Source organism: Aulonocara stuartgranti (genome assembly GCF_965226115.1).
Source record: "Aulonocara stuartgranti genome assembly, chromosome: 2".
NCBI classification, from domain to species: Eukaryota; Metazoa; Chordata; class Actinopteri; order Cichliformes; family Cichlidae; genus Aulonocara; species Aulonocara stuartgranti.
Window position 1 is genome coordinate 23,397,959 of NC_138940.1, and position 22,688 is coordinate 23,420,646.

General features: G+C 43.3%; 2 protein-coding genes and 1 long non-coding RNA gene across 9 annotated transcripts in view; 2 read left to right on the forward strand and 1 right to left on the reverse strand.

The window, feature by feature from the left end:
- Positions 1-550: 550 nt before the first annotated feature.
- On the reverse strand, positions 551-8,334 carry hdx (highly divergent homeobox). The gene is made up of 11 exons (XM_082544422.1): positions 8,206-8,334; positions 5,524-5,685; positions 5,257-5,403; positions 3,832-4,989; positions 3,697-3,753; positions 3,443-3,589; positions 2,600-2,798; positions 2,431-2,510; positions 1,391-1,483; positions 1,104-1,226; positions 551-1,021 (listed from the first exon to the last, which is right to left on the reverse strand). Exons 2-11 carry the CDS (start codon positions 5,587-5,589, stop codon positions 761-763), a joined length of 2,331 nt encoding a protein of 776 aa, XP_082400548.1. The 5' UTR covers positions 5,590-5,685; positions 8,206-8,334; the 3' UTR covers positions 551-760.
- On the forward strand, positions 5,692-9,329 carry LOC309713097. The gene is made up of 2 exons (XR_014278483.1): positions 5,692-7,942; positions 8,332-9,329. It is a non-coding gene; the product is annotated as an uncharacterized lncRNA (long non-coding RNA).
- A 750-nt stretch (positions 9,330-10,079) lies between these two features.
- Positions 10,080-22,688, forward strand: part of LOC309688839 (connector enhancer of kinase suppressor of ras 2) — a 67,076-nt gene continuing 54,467 nt past the window's right edge. For 3 of the 7 annotated variants that reach the window (XR_014271180.1, XR_014271181.1, XM_082504853.1), the window contains exon 1: positions 10,082-10,455. Coding sequence is in view for 4 of the 7 variants with exons in the window: in XM_082504853.1 (XP_082360979.1) it covers positions 10,392-10,455 (64 nt within the window). In the remaining 3 variants the exon portion in view is untranslated. Of the gene's footprint in view, positions 10,456-20,604; positions 20,755-22,688 lie in introns of those variants that run through there. The other 4 variants (XM_082504855.1, XM_082504854.1, XM_082504857.1 and 1 more) reach the window with 4 other exon arrangements.

A 22,688-nucleotide genomic window follows, 5' to 3' on the forward strand; every position in this document is an offset into this window, starting at 1 on the left:
CTCAACCCAACTCTGAGCAGCCTGCAACTATTACAGCAGTGTAACTAAGGAAGGGTTTGAGGTCACCTGATTCAACCATCACTATAAGCTTAATCAAAAAAATAAAGTTTTAAGCCTAATCTTGAAATTAGAGAGGATGTCTGTGTCCCGATTCCAAACTGGGAGTTACGTCCACAGAAAATGGGCCTGAAAGCTGAAGCTCCCATTCTACTTTTAAATACCCTAGAAACCAGTAGTAAGCCAAAAGCCTGAGAGCAAAGTGCTCTACTGGGGTGAGATAAGATGAAGATAGATGGGGCCTGATTATTCAAGCCTGTATGCTTGGAGTCCCCGTCAGTACTTTCACTGCAGCATTCTGGATGCACTGAAGTTGATTAACTGAACTCATACTGATGGCGCTCAAGTAGCAGTGTGTGTGTATGCAGCTGCGATCATTGCAGTTACAAGTTTGTTAATGTTTTTAAGAAGTTGTATTTTTACAGCTTAAATTCCTACATAATTTCCTACTCATACTCAGTAATACATGAGAAAAACAAAACACGAGACAAAGTTAAGTTAGAGGTCATTTATTGTTCTCTCAAGGCGAATGATATGCAGTAAAAAAGCCCAACAGTCATAAGTGAAGCGTCAATCCACAGGCACTGGGCGTGGAGTGTGACTTTTCCAAGAGTGTTTTTGTAATTGTTAGACACTACAGTCTCTATAGTTTGAAATAAGCCTCTTTTTGGAGTGAGGAAACATCTCTATAAGTGTGTCTGTGTCACTCTGGTTCTGCTTCTGCTTCCTGCATTTGCTCCTCTGATGCAGAGGGCTCGGCAACATCAGTATCATCTTTGATCATGGTGACCAGCGGGACTTCGTTTGCCTGGGCCAGCTGAGGGTCTCTGAAGCTCGCGCAGGCTGCCTGGGGGTTACTGTGGTTGGAGGATTCATCTGCTGACTCAGCAGGAGACTGGGCTCCTCTGTCCACGGTCATGTCCCATTCCTGGTCTGAAGGCTGAGGTAGACTGGCCATGAGTTCCTAAACATGCACGGCACAACTCAGCTTAGACACTGATAATAAGCTTTTCTCATTTAACATATAAACAAGACTGTGAACATACCTGCTGCCTCTCCAGGTCATTGTTCCTCACAGCACTGAGCAGGCTTTTTGTGAAGCTTGCAAGATCCTGGTACTTTTGTTTTTGGTTCTCTAGCTCATTCTCCAAGAACTGGACTTCCTCATGCTGAAACAGAAGGATCCAAACAAGGCAAAGAATCCATTCAGAATTTAAAATAATGCTAATTCAGGTTACAGCACATTTACCATCGTGCATTTTATCTTTGCCGCTTTTACAGCACCGTGAGCAATGCTTTGTGAATGTGTCACAGTCTGTGTGGGTGTTTTCACCTTGAACTCCAGCAGGTTCTGCATTTGCTCAAGGTCCGAAGCCACTAATTCATCCTCATCGGCTTCCTCGTCCTCATCGATCACTTCGATCTTCTGTTAAAAAACACAGACATCAAATCACTTTAAACTCTGGAAACGAGCAAAGAAAAATGATTTCCAACAGTTTCGGTGATAATTATACCCTTATACACATTACATGAAGCCTCTCCTCAATTAAGTAAACAATACATCACCATCATCCTCGTCAATAAATAATCCAGAGAATGAGAATGAAAAGGCTTTTACAATTATTTAAAACTAATTCATTTAAAACCTAATAACCCAACAGTCATCTTAATCAGTGCTCTAGAACTATTATTTAGAAAAATGAGCTGAGGCAGAGAAAAATAAATACAATTATTGGCTACATGGTGACCCTTTAATCACAACAAGCTAAGATAAAAAAAATGTGCCTGCGATTGGTCAAGAAATGTATTCGTAAGCATTGTATTTGTCACTAGGTTGCTTTTGATTTTATACACTGCTACATTTCTCCTGGGTACTAATTAAAATCCTCTAAAGCTTAATGTATGAACATAATATTAGCTCTACTATAATGTTGAAAAGTCCCCTTTGAAAAAAGGCTGACTAAGCACATTGCACATTGTGATGTAAGTTTGCGAGTCACCGGGTGGCAACCTTGAAGACTCAGAAAAATGTAGCCACTGCTATGTGCAGTTCCTTTAATGGAGACCTGAGGCTGTTTCTAAAAGTGAGTTGACATCCACAGACTTGCATGTTAAGATCTCCAACATTTTTAAAGCTTGTACTGAAACACATTATAAGGAGTTAGCGGTTTAGTCTTTCTGGTAAACAGACTGCACTCCAAGCATCCCCTTTAATACTGCAGTGAATTATAGTTGCTGTCAACCAAACTAGCTTCAGTTTTAGCAGACAACTCTCAGCCTAATTGCTAAACTCATATCATTACATGTTAATATGAATTCTACAAATCACAAAAGCTAATGAGGCTCTAATATAAAGAAGAACTCATAAAGTACCACATTATTGGCCATTGGAGCAGCATTGGACAGATCGTTTCCATCCTCTCCATCCCTGTGTTGTGAATCGATGGTGCCATCTAGGTTTGAGATAGATACTGCGTAAATGCCGGGATGCACGGTTTGTACACAGGATGTGTTAATGTGCGGACGGCATCAGCGGCCTCACCCTCAGACAGGCACACAGAGCCGCCATCGTTCATGTCATCTCCGATTTCAGGGGTTCTGAGGCGCTCCTCGTTAGGGCTGAGGGACACTGGCGATTGGTTTCCTGGCGATGAGGTTGTGAATACAGCAGGCCCACCTTTGGGTGGAGGGATTTCAATACCCATCAGACGGTACTTCCTCCGTCTGTTACTGATCCATGTCTGTAAATCATGTGAGAACAAATGGGAGACCGGGATAAGTATCAGCAGGTGTCCGGTATATTTCCATACCCGGATTTTCTATGAGTGCGCTTATTAAACAAATGGACTGCCTCTTTGATCTGTAACAAGATTCTCTAACACTGATTCATCCAATCACCAAAGTCAGAAGGCAAGGTCAGATGGTGAACTGCACCAGTTGCAGCAAGGAAATTATTTTGCAGTGATCTGAAGATAGTCCTAATTTACTGTAACTCTGAAGGCAAAAGTTTTATTCCTTGCAATAAATATCCTTGTAAGTGAGATGGCACAGGGTCATGTGTGTGTGTCAGGACTTAGAGACTATATTTAGTCTACCAGCATTCCTGCTGTGGCCCTGATATATAACAGCATGACTTTTACACAACATTGTGCAAGTAAGTTAGAAAGCCTGACCCAGAAAAGTTGTTCTTTTCTCCTTTCTAACAGCCCTCAAGAGCTCAGACAAGTTAAATAGTCCTGTTTCCACTAAATGTCATAAATAAGTGAACAACTGAAGACCCAAAGCTTTACCATTTGTTTTGTAGCGTATGCAATGCCATGTCTCTTTTTTGATTCTTCCAAACCTAGAATACATTAAGCTATTTCTTTCTTGTTGAGTTGGCTACCTTGACTATTTCAGTGTCTACATTGAGTTGGTTTGCTGCAGCGCTGATCTTCTCCCTGCACACTGAGCCCAGGCTGGTCATGCCTCGGTCCCAGTAGCGCTTTAGCTGGATAAGATCCCCATCACTGAACTGGGTCCGATCCTGCAGCTGAAAACACAAACACCTGTCTGACTACATGTCTCGCATCTATAATTGTATTACTTATTTCCAGCATGCTACATGCGCGCATAAATGTGGTGCTTTAGAGCACTTACTGTTCTCTTTCTGGAGTTGCTAATAACCCAGGGGGCAGCAGATACACCAACTGCAGTCTGCACACAAAGACACGCAGGTTAAATCTGTCAACTCACTTAAAGGGACGAATGTACCAGCAATAAAACCGCTCCTACTTGTGAGCTGGATTCCCCTGTAAGTGAGGTCTGTGCTGTGAGGGAGTAGCTGCCCTGAAGCAATGCGGGTCTGGAGCTCGTCATCGGAGGTGTGTGGTTTCCTCGCACGACAGACACTTCGGCCCCGATTGGGCTGGCTGACGTCTGCTCCCTGTGGATGTGTGTTTGAGCGGCCATATTTGCCAACTCTTCTTCCCTTTGCCACTCATCTTCTTCATCTCCAGTTTCCATGGCAATGGAGAAGTTATGACTGGTGTCCAGAGGTGCTGACCTGTGGGTTTCCTGGCTTTTACGAGCTGATTTTGGTCCGGGTCTGAGGCGGTCCCTGTCGCCCTTTTCTGACAAGGTGAAAACCTGCTGAATACGAGGTGTGTGATCAGAGGAGGGGCCGGCGTTGTGAACTGGCAAGGAGACCCGAGTTTTCTGCGGAGCAGGCGGCTGAGGTTGTGGGTTGGAGTGAGGTCTGGGCTGAAGCTGAGTCTGGGATTGTGAGGAAGAGGACCAAGGGCGAATTTGCGCTGTACCGTATTGTCTAGTCCAGCTGTGAGGTACTACCCCTGCTCCTGCGCTTACCCCCCCCTCCCCAAGGGATAAAGCGCCTTTTCTGACTGCAGTGTAGACTAAAGGCCCTGAGGCAGAAGTGAGGGATGGGAGATTCTGAGAAAGTGACACTAACTTGGAGTGGACGGGTGAGGAGGAGGAGGAACTGTTCCTGATCTGCAGCACCTGGTTCATCAGAGATGAGGATGTGTGCGCAGAGAGGTCAGAGTCTGACTGAGGCGGTGGGGCCGCGGCTCTCAGTCGGGACTGAGGGCCAGGGTTCAGAGAGTAGATCCCTGTTAGTATTACATCATTGTTGTTGTTGCTTCCACTGCTTAGGGGTGAGGAAGATGAGGGCGGGGAAGGTGTCGACGACACAGAAGGGAAGGACGAGGATGGAGGGAGAAGGTGCACGCGGTTCTGGATGCTCCGCGCTGCAGTCATGTCAGCAGGAAGCAGCGCTCCTACTGCTAGGCTGTGATTGGACAAAGCACCTCCGGCCAATGTGTGATTGGAGAGCATTCCCCCAGCTAGTCCATGACTAGATAAGGAATGAGACACCCCTCCATTCTGGGGAACCTTGGAGGCGAGCTTACGCCTTTTGTTGCCAACCCATGTCTGCAGGGAGAGAGCAATCAGCTCAGTAACATCACTTAAAAAAGCATTCTGCAAAACATTAGGGGAACTAATTCTGCTAAGTGAGGGCAATAACTCATGACTCTACACTAGATGAAGAGCTCGCATAGTATAGATCTGACTCACTGCCTTGATTACCTGCTGCGGCATTACATGAACATTCCTTAATAAAAACGAAACAGAGCATAAATCATAGCAAAGGGTTCCCTACTGCTCGTTCACACGCACAAGCACATTTTATGGGCCTACCCGGACAACACTGAAGTCCAATTTGGCCTCCTGAGCACACTGCAGTATTAGCTGGAAGCAAGACTTGCTCTGATTGGTCATCCCATTCTCATAGTAACGTTCCAGGATCCTCTGCTGCTCAGCCGTAAATACTGACCGCAGGTTCATCTTAGGGGAAAAGGAAAGATAATTACTACTACTAAGTCCCAGCTCGCGGAAATTTTAATTATTTAATTATGGAATTTTCTTTCTTTGGCTAAAACCAACAGAAACTCTTGATGTACTCACCGTCTGCAGGCCACGCCTTTGTGGCCACGCATCCATTCTACTGCTGGAGGGGAACGGGGCAGCCATGCAGATCAAAGCGAAACCTCCGTATTTCTACATTTGCACTATTTTGTTTGTGCCCATTTTGTCTCAGTGTACCCGACGTGCCGCTGGGTAGTGTGGCTGAGGAGAAAGCAAAGCAGACAACACCTTCTTGCAAAGTGTAAACAAAGAGTATAAATAGTAAAAGAAAAGGAAAAAAAAACATTACTCCATTTAGCAGTGTGGATTGACAAAAAAAGCCCCAGAAATGAAATCACTTTTATCACACACACCTATATACGTAACAAAAAAGTCTTGAGCCACCACTCGTTTCTTTATATTTTGCTCGGAAAATAGGAAATAAGTGCAGTGATTAACTGAAACACATATGGTTCACCTTATATAACTATATAAATACAGTATATAAGGCAAAGACAGAGGTACAGCTTTAAAGCCAATACTTGGTGCAACCACCTTCATTATTCAGCACAGCCTGGACTCCCTGAGCCAAACTTTCTTGTCATTTCTTCAGGTAGTCTTAAGGAATAGTTTTCCAGGCTTCCTGAAGGGCATTCAAACCTATTCTTTGCTTGTTGGCTGCTTTTTGTTCTGTTCTGTCAAGACCATCCCACAGTGCTCTAATAATGTTGAGGTCTGGGCTCTGGGGAGGACAATCCATGACTGATAGTGTTTTTCTATCCAGGTATGCTTTTATCGCATTGGCAGTTTGTTTTGGGATCATTGCCATACTGAAAAATGAAGCTGTTGACAGTCAGACAGCTTCCATGCATGACAACACCACCAACTGAAATGCAGCACCAAACCATGACAGAGCCTCCATTGTCTTTTACAGATGGCTATAAATCCTCGCTGTCATACCTCTCTCTCATAACTGAACCAGAAATTTCAAATTTGGATTTGGCACTCCATCAGACCTGTTGCCACTGATTTTCAGTCCAGTTCTTGCTCTCCCTCTTTCTCCTTGTTTTCCTTCCTTACCTACGACTGAGACCATTTCTAATGAGGCTTCTCTGAACAACAGATGATTCAGCTGAAGGTCAGATGCATTTCACAGGTCCTGTGTTAGGCTTTTTCATCATTTTTTTCAACCTCTACTTGTCCAATTTCCTCACATTTGTTTTTGTTTTTTGGATACACTGCACACCACACCAAGATATGCCAAGTTGTCAACTAACCTCTCGTTAGCAATCACCTGTCAAACTCTGTTATGTTTGGGATTTTTTTGTGAATTAAATTAAAGAAATGACAACAAATTATGTGATTCTGCAACAGACTGCTAGTAACAAATAACATTTTAACAATTTAAAAACAGTTCTTTGCTAAATTGTTATGTGTAGATATGAAACCGGTTCATCCATTGAGTTAAGAGCCTTTTTTATGCTTGAATGAGTCATAGTCAAGTGGTTTAAACAACCAAACAAACAAACAAAAACAGCATCTCTCTGAAAATGCTCAGGTGCACCAACTGGATTGGAAAAGAGTGAAAAAAATAAACAATTTCAAAAGAAAAACATTGAAAATCTTGCAGAACTATTTCTCGGATAACTGCAAAATTAAAAGACAGTCTGGCTCCTTGAAAGCAGAATGCAAAGGAAAGAGGGCACAGGGCATAAAAGTTATAATACTCCAGTACTATAATAGCATAACAGTACTCGGTCATTTGAGCAGCTGCGTAATTTTAGTGCAGTTAAAATACTCAAAATACTAATCAAAACAAGTACTTGTTTTATCAAATGAAAACCACTAAGAGTACTTTAATAAATCCAAAATTCATAATTACATACTTATAAATGATAACGTTATGCCTGACTTTTGGCAAAAACAAAACAAATGGTCCTGTTGAAACTCCTGGTAATTGTTAGAGCCATTCAGCCTTCAATTTAATTGTACACACCGTCATGAGTAATGAAGTGGCACACAGGTAACCTTGTCCATTTGTTACAAACTGATTTATTAACATGGCTGAGTTAAATGTGAGACTTTTAAATGTGTGCAAGTTTCGTAGCAGTGCTGTCCTGCGTTAGGACGGGGTCGTGAGGAAGAAAACAGCGGTAGCCAAATTAGCGTAAAAAAAAACCCACGCGGACTTTCACAGAGCTGGGAAAACAAAGGCGAACAAGTTTTAAAGCAGAGCTGGGAAATGTTTTGTTTGAAACAAAAGTCACATACGGGAATGTTGTGCGACCAATAAGCAGGCGGCAGGTTTATTTTGAAAGGCTGACTGCGCATGGCTACAGTCAATATGGAAACATTAAGGAGAGAATTAGCAAACAAATTGTGGGCACGTCAGGAAACGGCGGATTCCGGCGCGGATTTACCGCACGGGAGGCTCGTGCCATAACTTTACGGTCGAAAACCCGCACAGTAAACTGACCGGGTAAGAACCGCTTTGTCACAATGGCAACACAGACAGCCTACGTTAGCTTGCAGGCCCGAGCGGCCATGTCTGAGCCAGCCAACGTTAGCTAGCATTAGCATAGCTCTCCCAATGGATAGCTGCAGCTAAACTTTTCCTTCAAATCTGTGATTTCCCGACCGCGGCAGGATCATTCTCACTGACCCTGGCTTCGAGCGGATGCCAGGCTACAAAGCGTTCTGGGGTACCCTGAAGCAAAAAGGAAAAATCACGTCCCTACATACCATTTTTGATGTTAAAATCAGACGAACGCTCAAATTCAGCAGATTTCTTCACCAGTCCCCTTTGCTAGACAATGAAATCAGAACGTCCGATCATCAATTCTAATCATGATTGTGACGTATTTGCAGACAGGAGCCAATGGGAGCTCGAGATCATCGCTGTCACGTTCGGAACAGGCTGAAAACTGAGCACCGTAGTCCCGCCCACCATTGACTTTGTTCACAGGACTGCTGGAAGGAGGAGGTCACAGACATGGAAGCAGTGGAAAGTTTGGGTGGGGAATGCCTCGTTTTCTCTTCACCTGGATATCTCTTACTTAATCTGCCCTCTACAGCACTGCACAAGGAGGAACTGTTTCACTACAGGCTGCAAAAAAATAACACAACAACCCCCCCACGCACACTTTGTTTGATTGCAGATGTGTTTAGAGTTCTGGCTAAGGTCTTCATGAGTTATTATACGTTTCGCTGAATATTAGAATTTGCTTTTGGAGATGTAAAATCTACACTTATAAAACTTTAAGATGGTGTAAATATGCACATATGTTTTCATTATATGAATTTGTTATGATAATGAAGATACAAAACATATATATGTGAACTGAATTACTGTTTATAGTAATAAAGTTTAAGCACCTCATCTAACATAAGTTTGGATGCACTCTCAGCAAGGTCCACAACGTAGCTGATTTTCAGTACCTGTTACAGCCAAGGAGTTTATAGGTAACACTAACAATCAACACGGAGACTCGGTGCTATAAAAAAATAGGTGCTGATTTCTATTCAATTACCATTTTTGGACATAAACGAATCACAGCAGCAGTCACCTCAAGGTGCTTTTATTGTAAGATACCTCTATAATAGAGATTTTTCTGTATGAGAAACTGATATTTGATGTTTGTTTTACTTTGAATCTATGACAATGAAACAAAGACTTGCCTGTCAATTGCAAATATTATAAAACAATAATTGAATCTCGTTTTAATTTAGATGACTTCTAGAGTCATTATTAATATAAACTGCCACTAAGAAGGGTCACGTAAGCACTTTGTACTGTTGCTAATTTTTTTTAATTCTGCCGAATTAATTAATTAATTCTCTCAATAAAGATGTCTCTCATTCCTAAACGATGACCTGAAACGGTATCTATCGTGAGTGGAAGTTGGTGGTGTGGATGTGTGTGGAAGCGGGCGCTGCTGTAATCCATGACGTCACCTGGTTCCCAGGTACGCAGCAGGGGGCGCTGTTCCTCCCAGCTAGGGTCCACACAGCGAGCAGCAACGCCTGACAAAGTTGATGCTGATTTCCTCACAGACTGAACTTTAAAAAAAGGAGGAGGAGAAGAAGAAAAATCTTACACCTGCTTGCCATGTGATGCGGCACGAGCTGCTGACGCGCAGACGTGGTATTGCAAAGCAGCGCTGACGAATTCTTTCTTTGCTGGGAAGAAAAAAAAACATAATTAATGATCATTTCTGAAAATTTCCACAAGTGCCCTACTTATACCGTCTCTTGTATTCAGTAGAACCTACTGCATTTCATATATTATTTATCAGGGTGTTGCTGCTACATAGTCTGCTGTTTATTTACTGTTTGCATTACCCCAACCCCCAGACACCCCTCCCACATTGTGTATATGTACATGTGTATGTAAGGCAAGGAGGGAGGGAGACCGAGAGAGATCCTCCCTATATGGTGTGCGTTGCACCATTCCCTGGTCTGTATTATGAGTGGTGGCCCTAGTGATGCTGCAGCGAGGCGGGCTGGAGGGGGAAAAAAGAGGAGAGGAGAAGGAAGGGAGGGGAGGGGTCGCTCCATCCCCTGTGCGCCCACCGAATCCACTTCTCACAGAGCGCGGGGCTGCTGGCTGGCGGGAAGGCACGAGAAAGAGAGCGAGAGAGTGAGAGAGCGAGGGAACGAGAGGAGGGAGGGAGAGGGAGAAGCGAAGAGAGAAGAGGAGAAAAGCGTGTGTGTGCGTGTCCGTGTGTGCGCGTGTGGATTGCACCACCGCATCCAGTTCACCGTTTTCTGCAGGCGGCCATGCTCCGATGGAGAGAATAAACCCGACCACGTCTGGTTTCCCCTCAGATTTAGCCACTCCGCTCCGTGTTTCCAGATGTGACTGACAAGTCGTTTTATGTCGCCCGCATTGAGCTGTGCGCCGTTCATCTCGGATAGACTGTGACACCATGGCTTTGGTTATGGAACCTATAAGTAAATGGACACCAAAGCAGGTGCTGGACTGGATGAAAGGTAATGTTGGATACCCCACCACCATCACCCCCATCCCCCTTTTCTCTTTCTTTTTTTCTCCCTGTTGCACCATGCTCTAACGTTTTCATGCTGCTTGTGGTTAGACCGACGATAACGATAATGATGATGAGGATGGTGATGATGATGGTGGTGGTGATGAGTAGCAGAGGGCCACGCTCTGTGCATGTGTGTTCTCCTTGTCCAAACCTGTACCCTGCGCCAGACCACTCGGAGACTGATTAAAGTCACTAAAGTGGACCGAAATGCGTTCGAGCATGGATTCCCCCCCCCCCCCCCCCCCCATTAAGAAGCGGGGACTTCAGGCTTCTGTCATCTGGCTTGCTTGAGAGCGCATCTCCTGCAAGCCCAGCCATATATGGCAGCGGCGGCGGCATCTCTCTCATCAATGAATGCTGAAGATATGTCATCTCCGCTCACTGGCACATGCCCTTATCAAACCCATGTCACCTCTCGCCGTGCATGTGTGCGCGTGCCAACCGTGCGTGTGTGATTAATGTAGTTAGCTGCATGCACCCCCCCCCCCCCCCCGCCCCCGCCCCCTCCAGTGGCTCACGCCAGCCCGTTTCAGCACCGTGGACAGCGCAATGCCGCCTGCCATATAAGGCAAACGCAGCGATCACACTCGCTTTTTTTTTTTTTTTTTTGCTTTTTTCCCCCTGCTGCTCGCTTTGCTGGCACGAGTTAAGTCCCTTCAAAGCGACAGTATGAATGAGTAATCCCTAATCGTGCGTGTGTGTGTGTGTGTGTGTGTGTGTGTGTGTGTGTGTGTGTGTGTGTGTGTGTGTGTGTTTGGTGGCGGTGGTAGGTGGTGTTCTCACACACATGGTCATCTACAGAAGCTGTGAGAGAAACTGTGGTAGGCCTATTGACAGACAATAGAAATGGAAAGGGAGGGTGTCCGCAACCCCTTACTTAAGAGGATGACTTAATCGCTCCTTGTTTGATGACTCAGACTGTTACAGGAGTGTAACAGATACTTTGCGAGTGTGTGTTTGAATTATATATGCAGTGGCCAGGTTCGGTATTTAATGTAGAGATGTGCTCGATCCCCAAGTCCCTGTGTGGCTTTTTGGGACCACTACTTTCCTCGTGTGACGGCCAAGCGGTGATCTCTTGGGTTGGAGAGTCAAGGTATAGCCAACACACCATCTGAGTACGCGGAAAGGGATTATTTTGGGATGCGTTACATTAAAGTGATTACGACGTTGTTCCAGGTTTTTATGCTCCCCTCTACCTCTACCTCTCTCTTTCTCCTCGGCCTCAGCCAGTGGAGCTCCAGCTTCATGCTCTGATCCGTGGAGTGCTCATTCGGCACTGCATATTAAGAGAGGCTGAGCGGATTTCTTTTAATGTTTTTGTTTGTTTGTTTGTTTTATGTGAGATTACATGGGGGCAGGCCAAATCGTGAATAGATATCGCAACTTGGAGAACAGAAACAGAACACAAAATAAAAAGAAACATTTGCTCACAAGATGTCGAGAAGCAAGTGATCAGAGCTTTTACCCCCTTTTACAGAGCCAGTGCCAACAAAAAAGTGATGTCCACCTTATTTGCAGTTTCTCCAGTGTAAACAAACCCTCTCTCCACATGTAGCCCAGGTTCCATTTGATCAGCAAGAAAAAAACCCTGAAAAACAGAACATAACTGTTGAGCTGGTGGGTCTAATTTCCACTGTCATGTTGTGATCGTCATTAAGCCATCGCATCCCACTGCAGTTTAAAAGCTCTCAGTGTAGAAAAGAAAAAAACGAGGAAAGAAACTCAGTGCCACGATTCAAATCCACCTGCTCGATAATGAGTACAAATGATCGTGCTTCACGATTTTTCACGTTTTGTTACATGCAAATCCTAGACGTCTTAAAGCACTGTTTATAAAAAAAAAAAACAACTTTATGTTCAGTGAAGGACAAGCAAAGAAATATGTCCACATTTGCATCCAACCCTTTGAAGGAGAACTGTTTCATCTTGGTCACATAAAACAAGCCACATCCCGGCCTCTTTCACATGAAGCTCGGAGGCTCGTTTTCATAGATGTTTGCCAGCATCTCACAGTGTCATCCCTGTTCTTGTGAAGCTCCTTCCCCCTTGTTTTTTTCCCCTGCAGGGATTTATAACAGACCAGTGGAAGGCATCTTATTTTCGCGTGAACAAAGTAAAATGTGAAAAGCTAGTGCTAATCTGTCCGTTTATGTAGGTTCCAATTTGGCCTCTTTGCTGGGGAGCACCCCGTCTCTCTCTCGCCGATCTAAGTACTCTTGTACCATTTTAGCAGAGCAGTGACTCTGAGACCTTCTCTTAAGAAGAAGTACTTCAGCAACCCCCCCCCCCCCCCCCTTTGCTTTTGCAAACACTTAGCAAACACGTGGGTGCCGACAACAAACATTAAGATAAACTGATATTTTCCCCGCATGAAGAAGCCAAAATTATCTCCCTTTTTCATGGTGTAAATGCTGTGCCTGTAAAATGTGTTTACTGTCATTTGATGAAAGAGAGAAATAACAAACACATTCAAACATGTTATGAACCAGTGCAAGAATCGTGCAAAAGTCTGAAAACTATTGAAAGAAAAGTCAGTAAAAAAAAAAGAAAAAAAAAAGAATAATATCCATGACTTCGAATATTTTGTCAGCTGTGTGAGTGTGCAAAAAGCAGCCAGAAGCTGTAGCTCTTGGAACAAAATGAGCCATTTAAGTGATCCGTGAGCGTGGGTGATGATTTGGGCATCAATCAGCGGATACCCGTCTACATTTTTGGGAATCCATCCCTTACCAGCACAACAACAACCACACAAGCTCTGCTCTTCTGTGTGGGACGGCGTCTTCTTCTTTTCCTTTTCCTCCACAGCCCTTTCCTTTTATATGAACGGAAACACGATATTCTGCAGCCCCAGCCAGAAAACCTGACACAGCTATAGCAGACCATACTGTATCTCCCGCTGCTGTAGAAGGACTACTCCAGCGGCAGAACACTGGCGAGCCTCACAGAAAGATGACTCATCAGCATTTGTTTTGATTTTAAACACCCACACCGGAGGACTTTCCTCTATGTATGTGCGCGTGTGAGCGCATGATGCATCTCCAAGGGTGTGTGCAGACGCAGTGGATGCGTTAAGCGTGGCGCGCTCCAATCTGGGCTTGTTTCTGAGTCCTCTTTCAGCCACACGGTATCGGCAGCTTGCTGATGCATACATTGACAGGAAAATGAATGAATAAGGCAGCTCACTTTTCCTGCAGTAATCCCTCTTACCTCTCCGCGTGCGCTAATGTATTGGAACGATCTCGATGTAAATGGTGGGGTGTCACATTTGATTCAGCGCGAGGCTGCTTTGGGTGACTATAGACTGTAGTCTGTGTTCAGATGGAGGGAAGATTCCAGCTCACTAATGTGTAGTAGTGTGATCTTATTAAAGAGCTCCTCTCAATGTTATGTGGTAGATTAAGTCTCCTGGAGTGTTAAGGACCATGTTTAGCATCATTCCATACTGTGCCTTCTGATTGCGTCTCCCGCTGGTATGGTAAGGAAGTCTGTGTTGCAGAACACTTCCCCCCGGCTCTGACTGTGTGCTTGTCGTAGTTTCAGCTGCATTAAAGATTGAAGAGTGTGCCTTATTATGGGGCGGGGGGGGGGGGGGGGGGGCACACGCGAAAACTCCTCGTGTCCTCTATTATTCACAAAAGAAATGCTGAGGTGAAAGCGTCACGTATGGGCACCGATGCTGCGAAGCATAGGATAGGATAGATAGATATGCGCGCACGCTGACACGGGCATGGATACAAAAACTCTGGAGCAGCAGCTTTAAAGTGGGGCATCCGTAGTCATGGAAACCAGATCTGATCATGTTGGGAGTCACGGCACATGTCATAAGATGGGGAAGCAGCAACACGCACACGCAGATGCCCAGCGCACATCCAGACTCGTGTAGACCCATGCCGCATATTCACATGTTTCCCCTCCGCCTGCTTCATTGCCTCGAGTTAGGGACAGATAGAGAGAAGAGACCGCGGGGACATGAATTCAGAGATCGGGAGGCCCAAAGCGAAATGAAAGAAAGGCTGAGGAGCCTAAGATGGGGGAGGAAATGAGGGTGCGTGAAAAGGGAATGCTGGGCATGATGGCGAAAGGGAGAAGCGGTTTCAGAGCGGGGTGTAGAATAGGGGATGCAGTGGGCATCATATCAAAGCACCCGGTCTATCCGGCTGCTCGGACAGAGGGGCCTGTGTGTGTGTGTGTGTGTGTGTGTGTGTGTGTGTGTGTGTGTGTGTGTGTGTGTTCACATGTCCGTTACTGGATTGTTTTTGCACCTGTTGTTCCGGGGCTGCCGTTTTACGGCCAAACATGTTAGGATCAAATGAAGTTTTTCAACCCAGGGCCAAAGACTTCAGATGAGGTCTTATAATATACAAACGGGATCACTTGAAATATCTAATTAAGCCAGCAAATGTGCACTATAAAATCCTTTATGGTGCACACTAACAGCTTGCTGTGAAACTACATTCAGTTTTCTTCATTCTTTGCGCAAAAACCATTTGATTGCTGTTAATGCCTGTGAGGTAAAAAAAAAAAAACTTAACCGCAGTTACAGTTTTTACAGTATAAAGTTGTAGGTTTCTTTGGCAATCATAGACTCATTGGAATATAAATGCTTGAATCCAATAATTTAGAAAGCCAGCCAGGATGCTGTTGTAATGTAACAGGCTAGAGCAGATATGTCAAACTCATTTCACATCATGTGCCATACACCAATGAAAGTACATAAACTTGTACAGTTACAGAAAATGCTCTGGTAGTTTATTGCTCAGACTGTCCCGTAATGGTAAATTTTGAATATAAAGTTTTCATTAACTGAGAGAAAATATCCTTGTACTTTGGTGTAGTATGACTGGGAATAGAGGTGGAGGTCTTTATCTGTAGGAAAAGCTGTAAAACCTGTTAAAATACAGTTAAAAGTTCGATCTCTAATTCACATCTTCTAAAGCTGTCTGGTGGACTGGATTGGAGTCTATGATCATAAAGTTAGAAAGTATCCGGGCACTAAAATAAATGTCAAACAGCGACTCTTATTTTAGCTCTGTTTTGTTCTCCACCAGCTTCTTGGTAGCAGCTAAATGGCTCGTTCCCCTGCTCTCGCTGCTAACTGTGTGGCCGTGTAGAGTTAGATTTTTAACATACACCTTTTTAATCAGCTCAAAATTATTACCTGCTATGATTGCCTCCCCCAAGCACCCCGATGTCCTTTGCAGACAGTAAATTAATCCAGATTTTATGTAAAGTTGCAGCTCAAATGTAAATGGGTTAGAACAGAGACAGTTGGGGCTCGTGAGGTAAAACTAAAGCTTATGTTAACATATTATCAGTCTTTCTATTCCAGCCTTACTGTAGTCACTTCACATTCTCTCAGGTAGGTCAGATCCTCAGAGTAAAGCGCTGCCCGTGAACTCCTCGCAGTTTTCTGGTTGACCCTGTTCTGTGAGATTGCCTCTTGGCACCTCCCTGCAAGCTGGATCTCAGAGAAGATGCCGTGGTGCACTTGAAGTGTACAGGGGAGCTAAAATGCCACAGTCATAAGAATATTCTGGCATGATGTGATGAATATTTCACAGTAGGAATATTTTTAGTGAGAGCTGTGTCTTTTCCTTGCGCTCGCCGATGCACTTACTCCGGCTCGGATCTCACAGTTGGAGGGTAAGGCAACAGGACAGGAGTCTTTGGTGCTTGTCACCACTCTTAGCCCAGGCCACAAACTGACCCAAACATTGTCTCAAAGAAGGACGAAGGTTTGACTGATTTCAGCTGACATTAACAGCCAGGCAGTGGAGCCTGTTTTCCGCAAGTTGTTGGTTTTTTTCCAATTTGAGGCAAACTCAACTCTAAGAACAAGAACTCTTCAACAAGCTTTCAGCCATAGTGGAAGGCATGTACAGGCTACTGTGTTAGTATTTGTGTGCTTAATGTGTGTGCGCGATCCTTAGCTTAGTATCAGTGCAAGGTCTTGAGGGGAAGCAACTGCTGATCGCTCACTTCTGCTCGGAGGCCTATCTCTCCCTTTGGTTGCCTGGCAACCCTTGTGTTTCTGAACGGGAGGGGTTTATTTTGCCCAGGAAAGAGGAAAAGATTGGAGGGAACCGCATGAAATGTGGATGAAGCTGTCAACATGAGATGCTTGCTCAAGGCTTAGCACTCTGGGATTCAGGGATGGTCAGGATCAAGGGATCCCTTAGTGCAGGGGTGGGCAATTCCAGGCCCCGAGGGCCGGTGTCCTGCAGGTTTTAGATCTCACCTTTGGTCAACACACCTGAATCACATGATTAGTGTGTTACCAGGCCTCTGGAGAACTTCAGGACATGTTGAGGAGCTAATTTAGCCATTTAAATCAGCTGTGTTGGTTCAAAAACACATCTAAAACCTGCAGGGACACCGGCCCTCGAGGCCTGGAGTTGCCCACCGCTGCCTTAGTGTTTCCTATAGGGATCTATTTAACGCACAAACAACACAGGGCCTTTGACTTGAGGTTATAAAAACATAACTGCGCTTGCTACATTCATATTTTAAAAACAATAGACAAATGTGTCAATCAGTTAATCTCACAGTAATTTTAAGAATAAAAATTAAAACTATTCAGAACCTACAGTCATATTACTAAAATCTATATCTCTCCCTGTCGGACTGCATATTCTCTTCCAGCTGAATGTTTTGAGTACTGCACGTCTAAAAGAGAGAAAAGAGAAAATGGCCTTGCAGGCAACACAGCATAAAAAAAAAAACAAGTACAGAGAAAAATATTTACACAAGCTGCCAAGCAGACACCTTTTGAAGCAGTGTCTGCTGATAATGGTAATATACTCAAACATAACAGAAAATTAGCATTTTGAGTGACCGCTGGAACCTGTCTTAATTAGCCCTGAGATCTTGGGTTTGGTCTTCTCTTTGCTATTGATGTCTGTGCCGTGTCATCACGCCAAGAATTAAAAAGTCTTTGGAGAAAAAGCTGTGGATCCTTATGAGTCTGGGAAAGGATTTTAAAAAAATCTCAGAAGTATTTGAAATAATTACACTTTAAAGAAAGTCGTTTGAAGCAACTGCGAATTTGGGAGCGGCCAAGGAGCGACCCTTTTAATGCAAATTTCACCACAGGATGTGCAGCTTGCTCTCCTGACTCCTGTGTCAGTGTGAAGGTTAGCAGTTGGGTCAGGAACCAAACCCATATTTTGCATATTGTTGTGAACAAACAGGCAAAGAGCAGGCATCTGTATGTGCTTTGTAAAGGCAAATCAAAGATGGTTGGCCTCTTTAACAGTAGATGTGTTTGGCAGGATTTTTTAGGATAACAGTTTTAAAAACATGGACAAATCCACCAAAGAATGGCTCAAAAACAAAAAATGGACGCTATTAAATGATAAAGAGGACAATAGAATCCTGCTGAAATGTTGTCGGGGGATTTAATCCAGGCAACATATCCAAGAAAACCCTGCTGGAACTGACAGCAATCAGCAATTTGTGCTGAAAAGTGGATAAAGATTTTAGCAAGACCATGACAGAGAGCAGTGGATTAAATAAAAGACGCCATAGAGGTGCTGATTTTCTGCTCTGAAGAATGCCACACCTCAGGGTTTTAATGGTTACAAAGAGTCCAGTACTAGTAATATACATGAATAGCATACATGCAAAACTACTGTAATACTACCAATATTTCCTGTCCTGTCTCCTCTTGTAGTTCAGTAATAATTCATTTAAAAAAAAAACCTTCTAAGTCTGATCATCCAGAAGTGAGAAGCGCTGCTCAGACTCTAGTTCACAACCTTTCACGGGAGAATTTATGCTGTTGTGAATACTCGGGATGTCATTTTATGTCAGGCTGCAGGCAGTAGCCTTGATTTGAAAAGAAAAAAATACTATCGATCAAAACTGTCTGAGAAGTCACACTGTTGACAGTTGACACATTTCTGTTACCAGATGTCATCTGAGGTGCAGAAATCAGAGACGTTACGAGCGATGCTGAGACTCAGCAACTACAGTTCCTGAACTGTGTCGGGCAAATAAACAACAGTTACTGGAAAGACACTGAGTGGCCTGAGCCCACTGGAGAATAATTACAAATAAGCTATGATAAAACATCTTATTCCTTAGAATATTTCCCAGAGGGTACGAGAACAAGCTTATGACTATGAAAGACATTTCACATTCAAAATTGCTTTTTGTGTATTTCGGTTGGGCTTGTTTGTCCTGCACAGGAGAGTGAGGTCAGTTTTCATATTTTCTGAACACTGCAAACTGTCTGAGGATGCAGTGACTGCATCTCACACACTCGCTGTGGCGCAGTTGTGTCATCTGAGTATACAACATTTTAATATCATTAACGATGTGGTGAGGTTATGGTGCTGAGAAAGCTCGTCTCTTATAGCGCTTGTTCGTGGCAGCGTTTGTGCGCCATGTGCTATTTCCAGCTGGCACATGAACTCGGCAGATGAACCCGGATCAGCTGTTTGTCCTCTAGGGGGGGAAAGCATTCTGGCTCATCTGATTGGCTAGCAGCTGTGTGTCACTCTGTGGATGTATGCGTGCGTTTTAATGCATATGCGAGTGCGAGCGTGTGTAAGTGCATATATTTGAAAAAAAAAAATCTCCTTACAATGTGTGTGCATAATCTCTTTGCATCTAAATGTGTGTGTGTTGCAGAGGTGGGAAATACTATAGCTATGGTATAGTAGGTGGTTTTCCCCAGGAGGCGCTCTTAGTCAGCCTGGACCTCTGATTCTTCATTCATCACATCTCCATATAATTTACAGTACTGTGATTATAATCCTTATGCACTTCAAGCACAATGAGTTGGCTTTAAAAAAATTTATTTATCGATTAGTCCAGAATAAAAAAACAAATCTAATCAAAAATTGATTTACGCAATTATTCCATTAGGTTGAGAGTTTTTTGGGATACTTGGCAGGGAGAGTGTCCAAGCGTCTTGTGTGGATTTAGGCTGTCTCGGTGTCTTCTCCTTCTTCGTGTAATCCCGGACAGAGATAATCTTAAGTGCCTAAAACTCTTTCTTCCACCCTCAAACGATCTTAAACGTGCAATGAAGATATTACACTGTCACCAGAAATCTCATTCGCGTCGTGATGGAATAAGCTATAAAGGGGCCCGATTGCATCACGTGGTCCCTATTAAAATGTGTTTCCCTTGCGCCGGAAGGAGAAATGGGGAAGGACAAGGGCACGGAGGGAGTGGCAGAAAAAGAGAGGTATTAGTTGGAGAGGAAGGCTCACCTTTCTTGTGGACATAAAGACTTCCATCTGTGAGATAGCCAGCACAGTTTTTTCTTCCCTCGCCTCTCACAGTGAGGGTCAGGAGTAAAATATTCAGGCACCCTATTTATTAGCTGCAGGCTGTCTTTCTGCTTTATCTCCATGTTCTCTACTTCTAAAGCTGGCGGCCGGCTAAAGGAGACTGCAGAGCGAGTCCACTTGTGCGTGTCTCTGCCAGCTCTGGTGATGATTTATGAGACTGTACTAGACTGTCTTACCACAGCAATGAACAGGGTGTATTCAAAGAAAAACTAAAGCTAATTTGAATATAATACTAGAATATAGCACTGCACTTGGCCTTACTCAAGCATTTGTCAACAAGAGCAGTCTTGTAAAACAAATGGAGTTTCTTGTAATTTTTAAAGTGGCCTTTAGTAATAGTTCTCCAGCTGTTCTGAAGCTCTTTTCAAGGTTTTTCTTTAGGCATTGGCTGCTTTTTCACTCATTTAAACTCCAGTTCTTATATTTGACCATTTTCAGAGGGATGTTTTTTCAGTTTGTTTGTTAAGCCACATAACAGTGACCAATGAATCATTCGAGGATAAAAAGAAACTGTCACGGCTGCCGGCGTGAGCCGTGTGGTGTAGGAGGAAAAGAACCCAAAATGCAGGCAGTTGACTGGTGATGAGAATGAAGTTTTATTTGCAGAAGTGGAGCGACTGAACAGGTAGTGAGACAAGACGAATAACTGAAAAAACCTAGACTGGGAAAACTAAATAACAAACCTAAGCATGAAACAGGGAGCGGACAATGCAGAGAGCCGTAGTTACACCGAGAAACACAGACGATCCGACGATGAACAGAAGCCAACACACACTATAAATACACACTAGGTAATGAGGAGATGACATGCAGGGGTGGACACAGCTGATACTAATGGACATGATGAGAGGCAGACCTACAAAGTAAAACCGGAAACACCCAGACTGTTTTGCAACAAAAACACAGGGACCTGAACGGAGCACAGAGGGGAGACACAGGTAGGGATAATAAACACGACAACCAACCCAAAGAATTAATACAGAATCAGAATAAACACCAAACACAAGATGAACCCAAAAAGAAACACAAAACGCTGGGTCAACGACCCAGGATCATGACAGAAACAACTCAAAGGGCAAACCAGCACTGCATCTAAACACAGCAGACAACTTAGCAAAGTGTTAAACTGTAATGCAAAGACATACAATTTCTTTAGCTGAATCTTTAAAAACTGCCAAACGCAGGAAATAGTATTTTTGCACCAACACTGTGATTCCCAAAGAACTAAAACTTGTCATGTTTGGCATACTTTTGTGCAGTGTGAAAAAAAATTTCAGGAAAGTGGAGAAGTCGAAAAAGCTGCAGGCCAAAAAGAAATGTGCATCAGTTGAACAGTATCTGAAATTCGTGCACATTCTTAAGAAACAAGAAAAAATCCAGTGAAGACCTGACGGAGGACCAAAAGATGCATCTGGCCCTTCAGTTGTTCCATTTACTGTTGTACTGATCAGAAATGGTCTCTGTGGAGGAGGAGGGAGAAACAGGCTGAGGCATGCCAGATTACACAAGAACACCACTGAAAATAAGTGGCAACAGGTCTGATATATCGATGAATCCAAATGTAACATTTTTGGTTCAAATCATCATGTATGTATGGTCAAGGTAGAGGCATGACAGTGAGTGTTTGCAGCCATCTATAAAAAAACAGGATGGAGGCTCTGTCATGGTTTGGGATGCATTTCAGTCAGTGGTGTTGGAGATCTTGTCAGAATTGATGAAATTATGAGCGCAGAAATTAATGAATGAATGAATCTCACTGGCAACAGCTTCACTTTTCAGCACGGCAATGACCCCAAACACACTAACGATGCAGTAAAAGCATTACTGGAAAGAAAAACACACCAATCCATGACACTATCAATCATGGACTCACCAGCCCAGAGCTCTGACCTCAACATTATTGAAGCAGTGTGGGATCATCTTTATAGAGAACAGAACAGAACACAGCCAACAGCCAAAGAAAAGCTTTGAACGTTCTTCAAGAAGCCTGGAGAATTATTCCTGAAGACGACTTAAAGAAATGACAAGAAAGTTTGCCTGGGAGAGTTCAGGCTGTGATGAAGAGTAAAGGTTGTCAAATCAAATATTGACTCATACAAACTGGGTTTTTTTGTTTGTTTTTTTACCTTACATATCCTGTATTTTAATTATTTTAATTTCCTATATTCCTAGCAAAATGGAGAGAAATAGTTCAAAACAGTTTACACACCATCTAATATGTCTAACCTGGCCATGTCTTATATCTTAAAGGTGTATCAAATGTTTTGCATTTAATGTTATAATTTCTTAAGATTTTTTCTAAAAAGCCATAAATATCTTTTTATTTAGAATAGAATAATCCTTTAAATGTCCCACTAGAGGAAATTTGGTTGTAACAGCAGCAAAAGAAAAGCACATATACAAACAGAACAGGACACCGAAAACAAACACACACAATTTTTACAGAAAAAAAATATTTACATGATGGACAATAGTTACAAAAACAGAGTACTGTACAGTTATTAAGATTAAAGTACAGATAAAAGTGGCAAAACCAGGTTGTAGTGTGCAGACAGAGCAGGCTACTGGAAGACCTATAAATAGAATATTTAGAAAAAAGTACAGATTATGGATTGTACCTGTGCATTAAAAAGTAAACGGGTAACTTCCAATAAGTTCGTATATATAAAATGAGAAAAATAACAAGTTATAACAGTAGTAGTTGTTCGGTTGAATTTGAAAGCATGAATTGTTTAAAACAGGAATACACAACTGGTAGAAGCACCAGTACCTCAATTTTGTATTGTGTGCAACATAATAATTATAATATAGTACTTGAATAACGGTATTGATGTGTACTAATATTGCCTATATGAAAACAAATCCTCATATG

What these genes read in the sequence shown, in the direction of transcription:
- hdx (XM_082544422.1), bottom strand. Translation starts at nt 5,589, where the DNA reads ATGGCTGCCCCGTTCCCCTCCAGCAGTAGAATGGATGCGTGGCCACAA. An exon ending in TGGACTTCAGTGTTGTCCGG is followed by an intron (nt 4,990 to 5,256) that starts GTAGGCCCATAA and finishes CTCTCCCTGCAG; the next exon opens with ACATGGGTTGGCAACAAAAG. An exon ending in AGAACCTGCTGGAGTTCAAG is followed by an intron (nt 1,227 to 1,390) that starts GTGAAAACACCC and finishes CTTCTGTTTCAG; the next exon opens with CATGAGGAAGTCCAGTTCTT.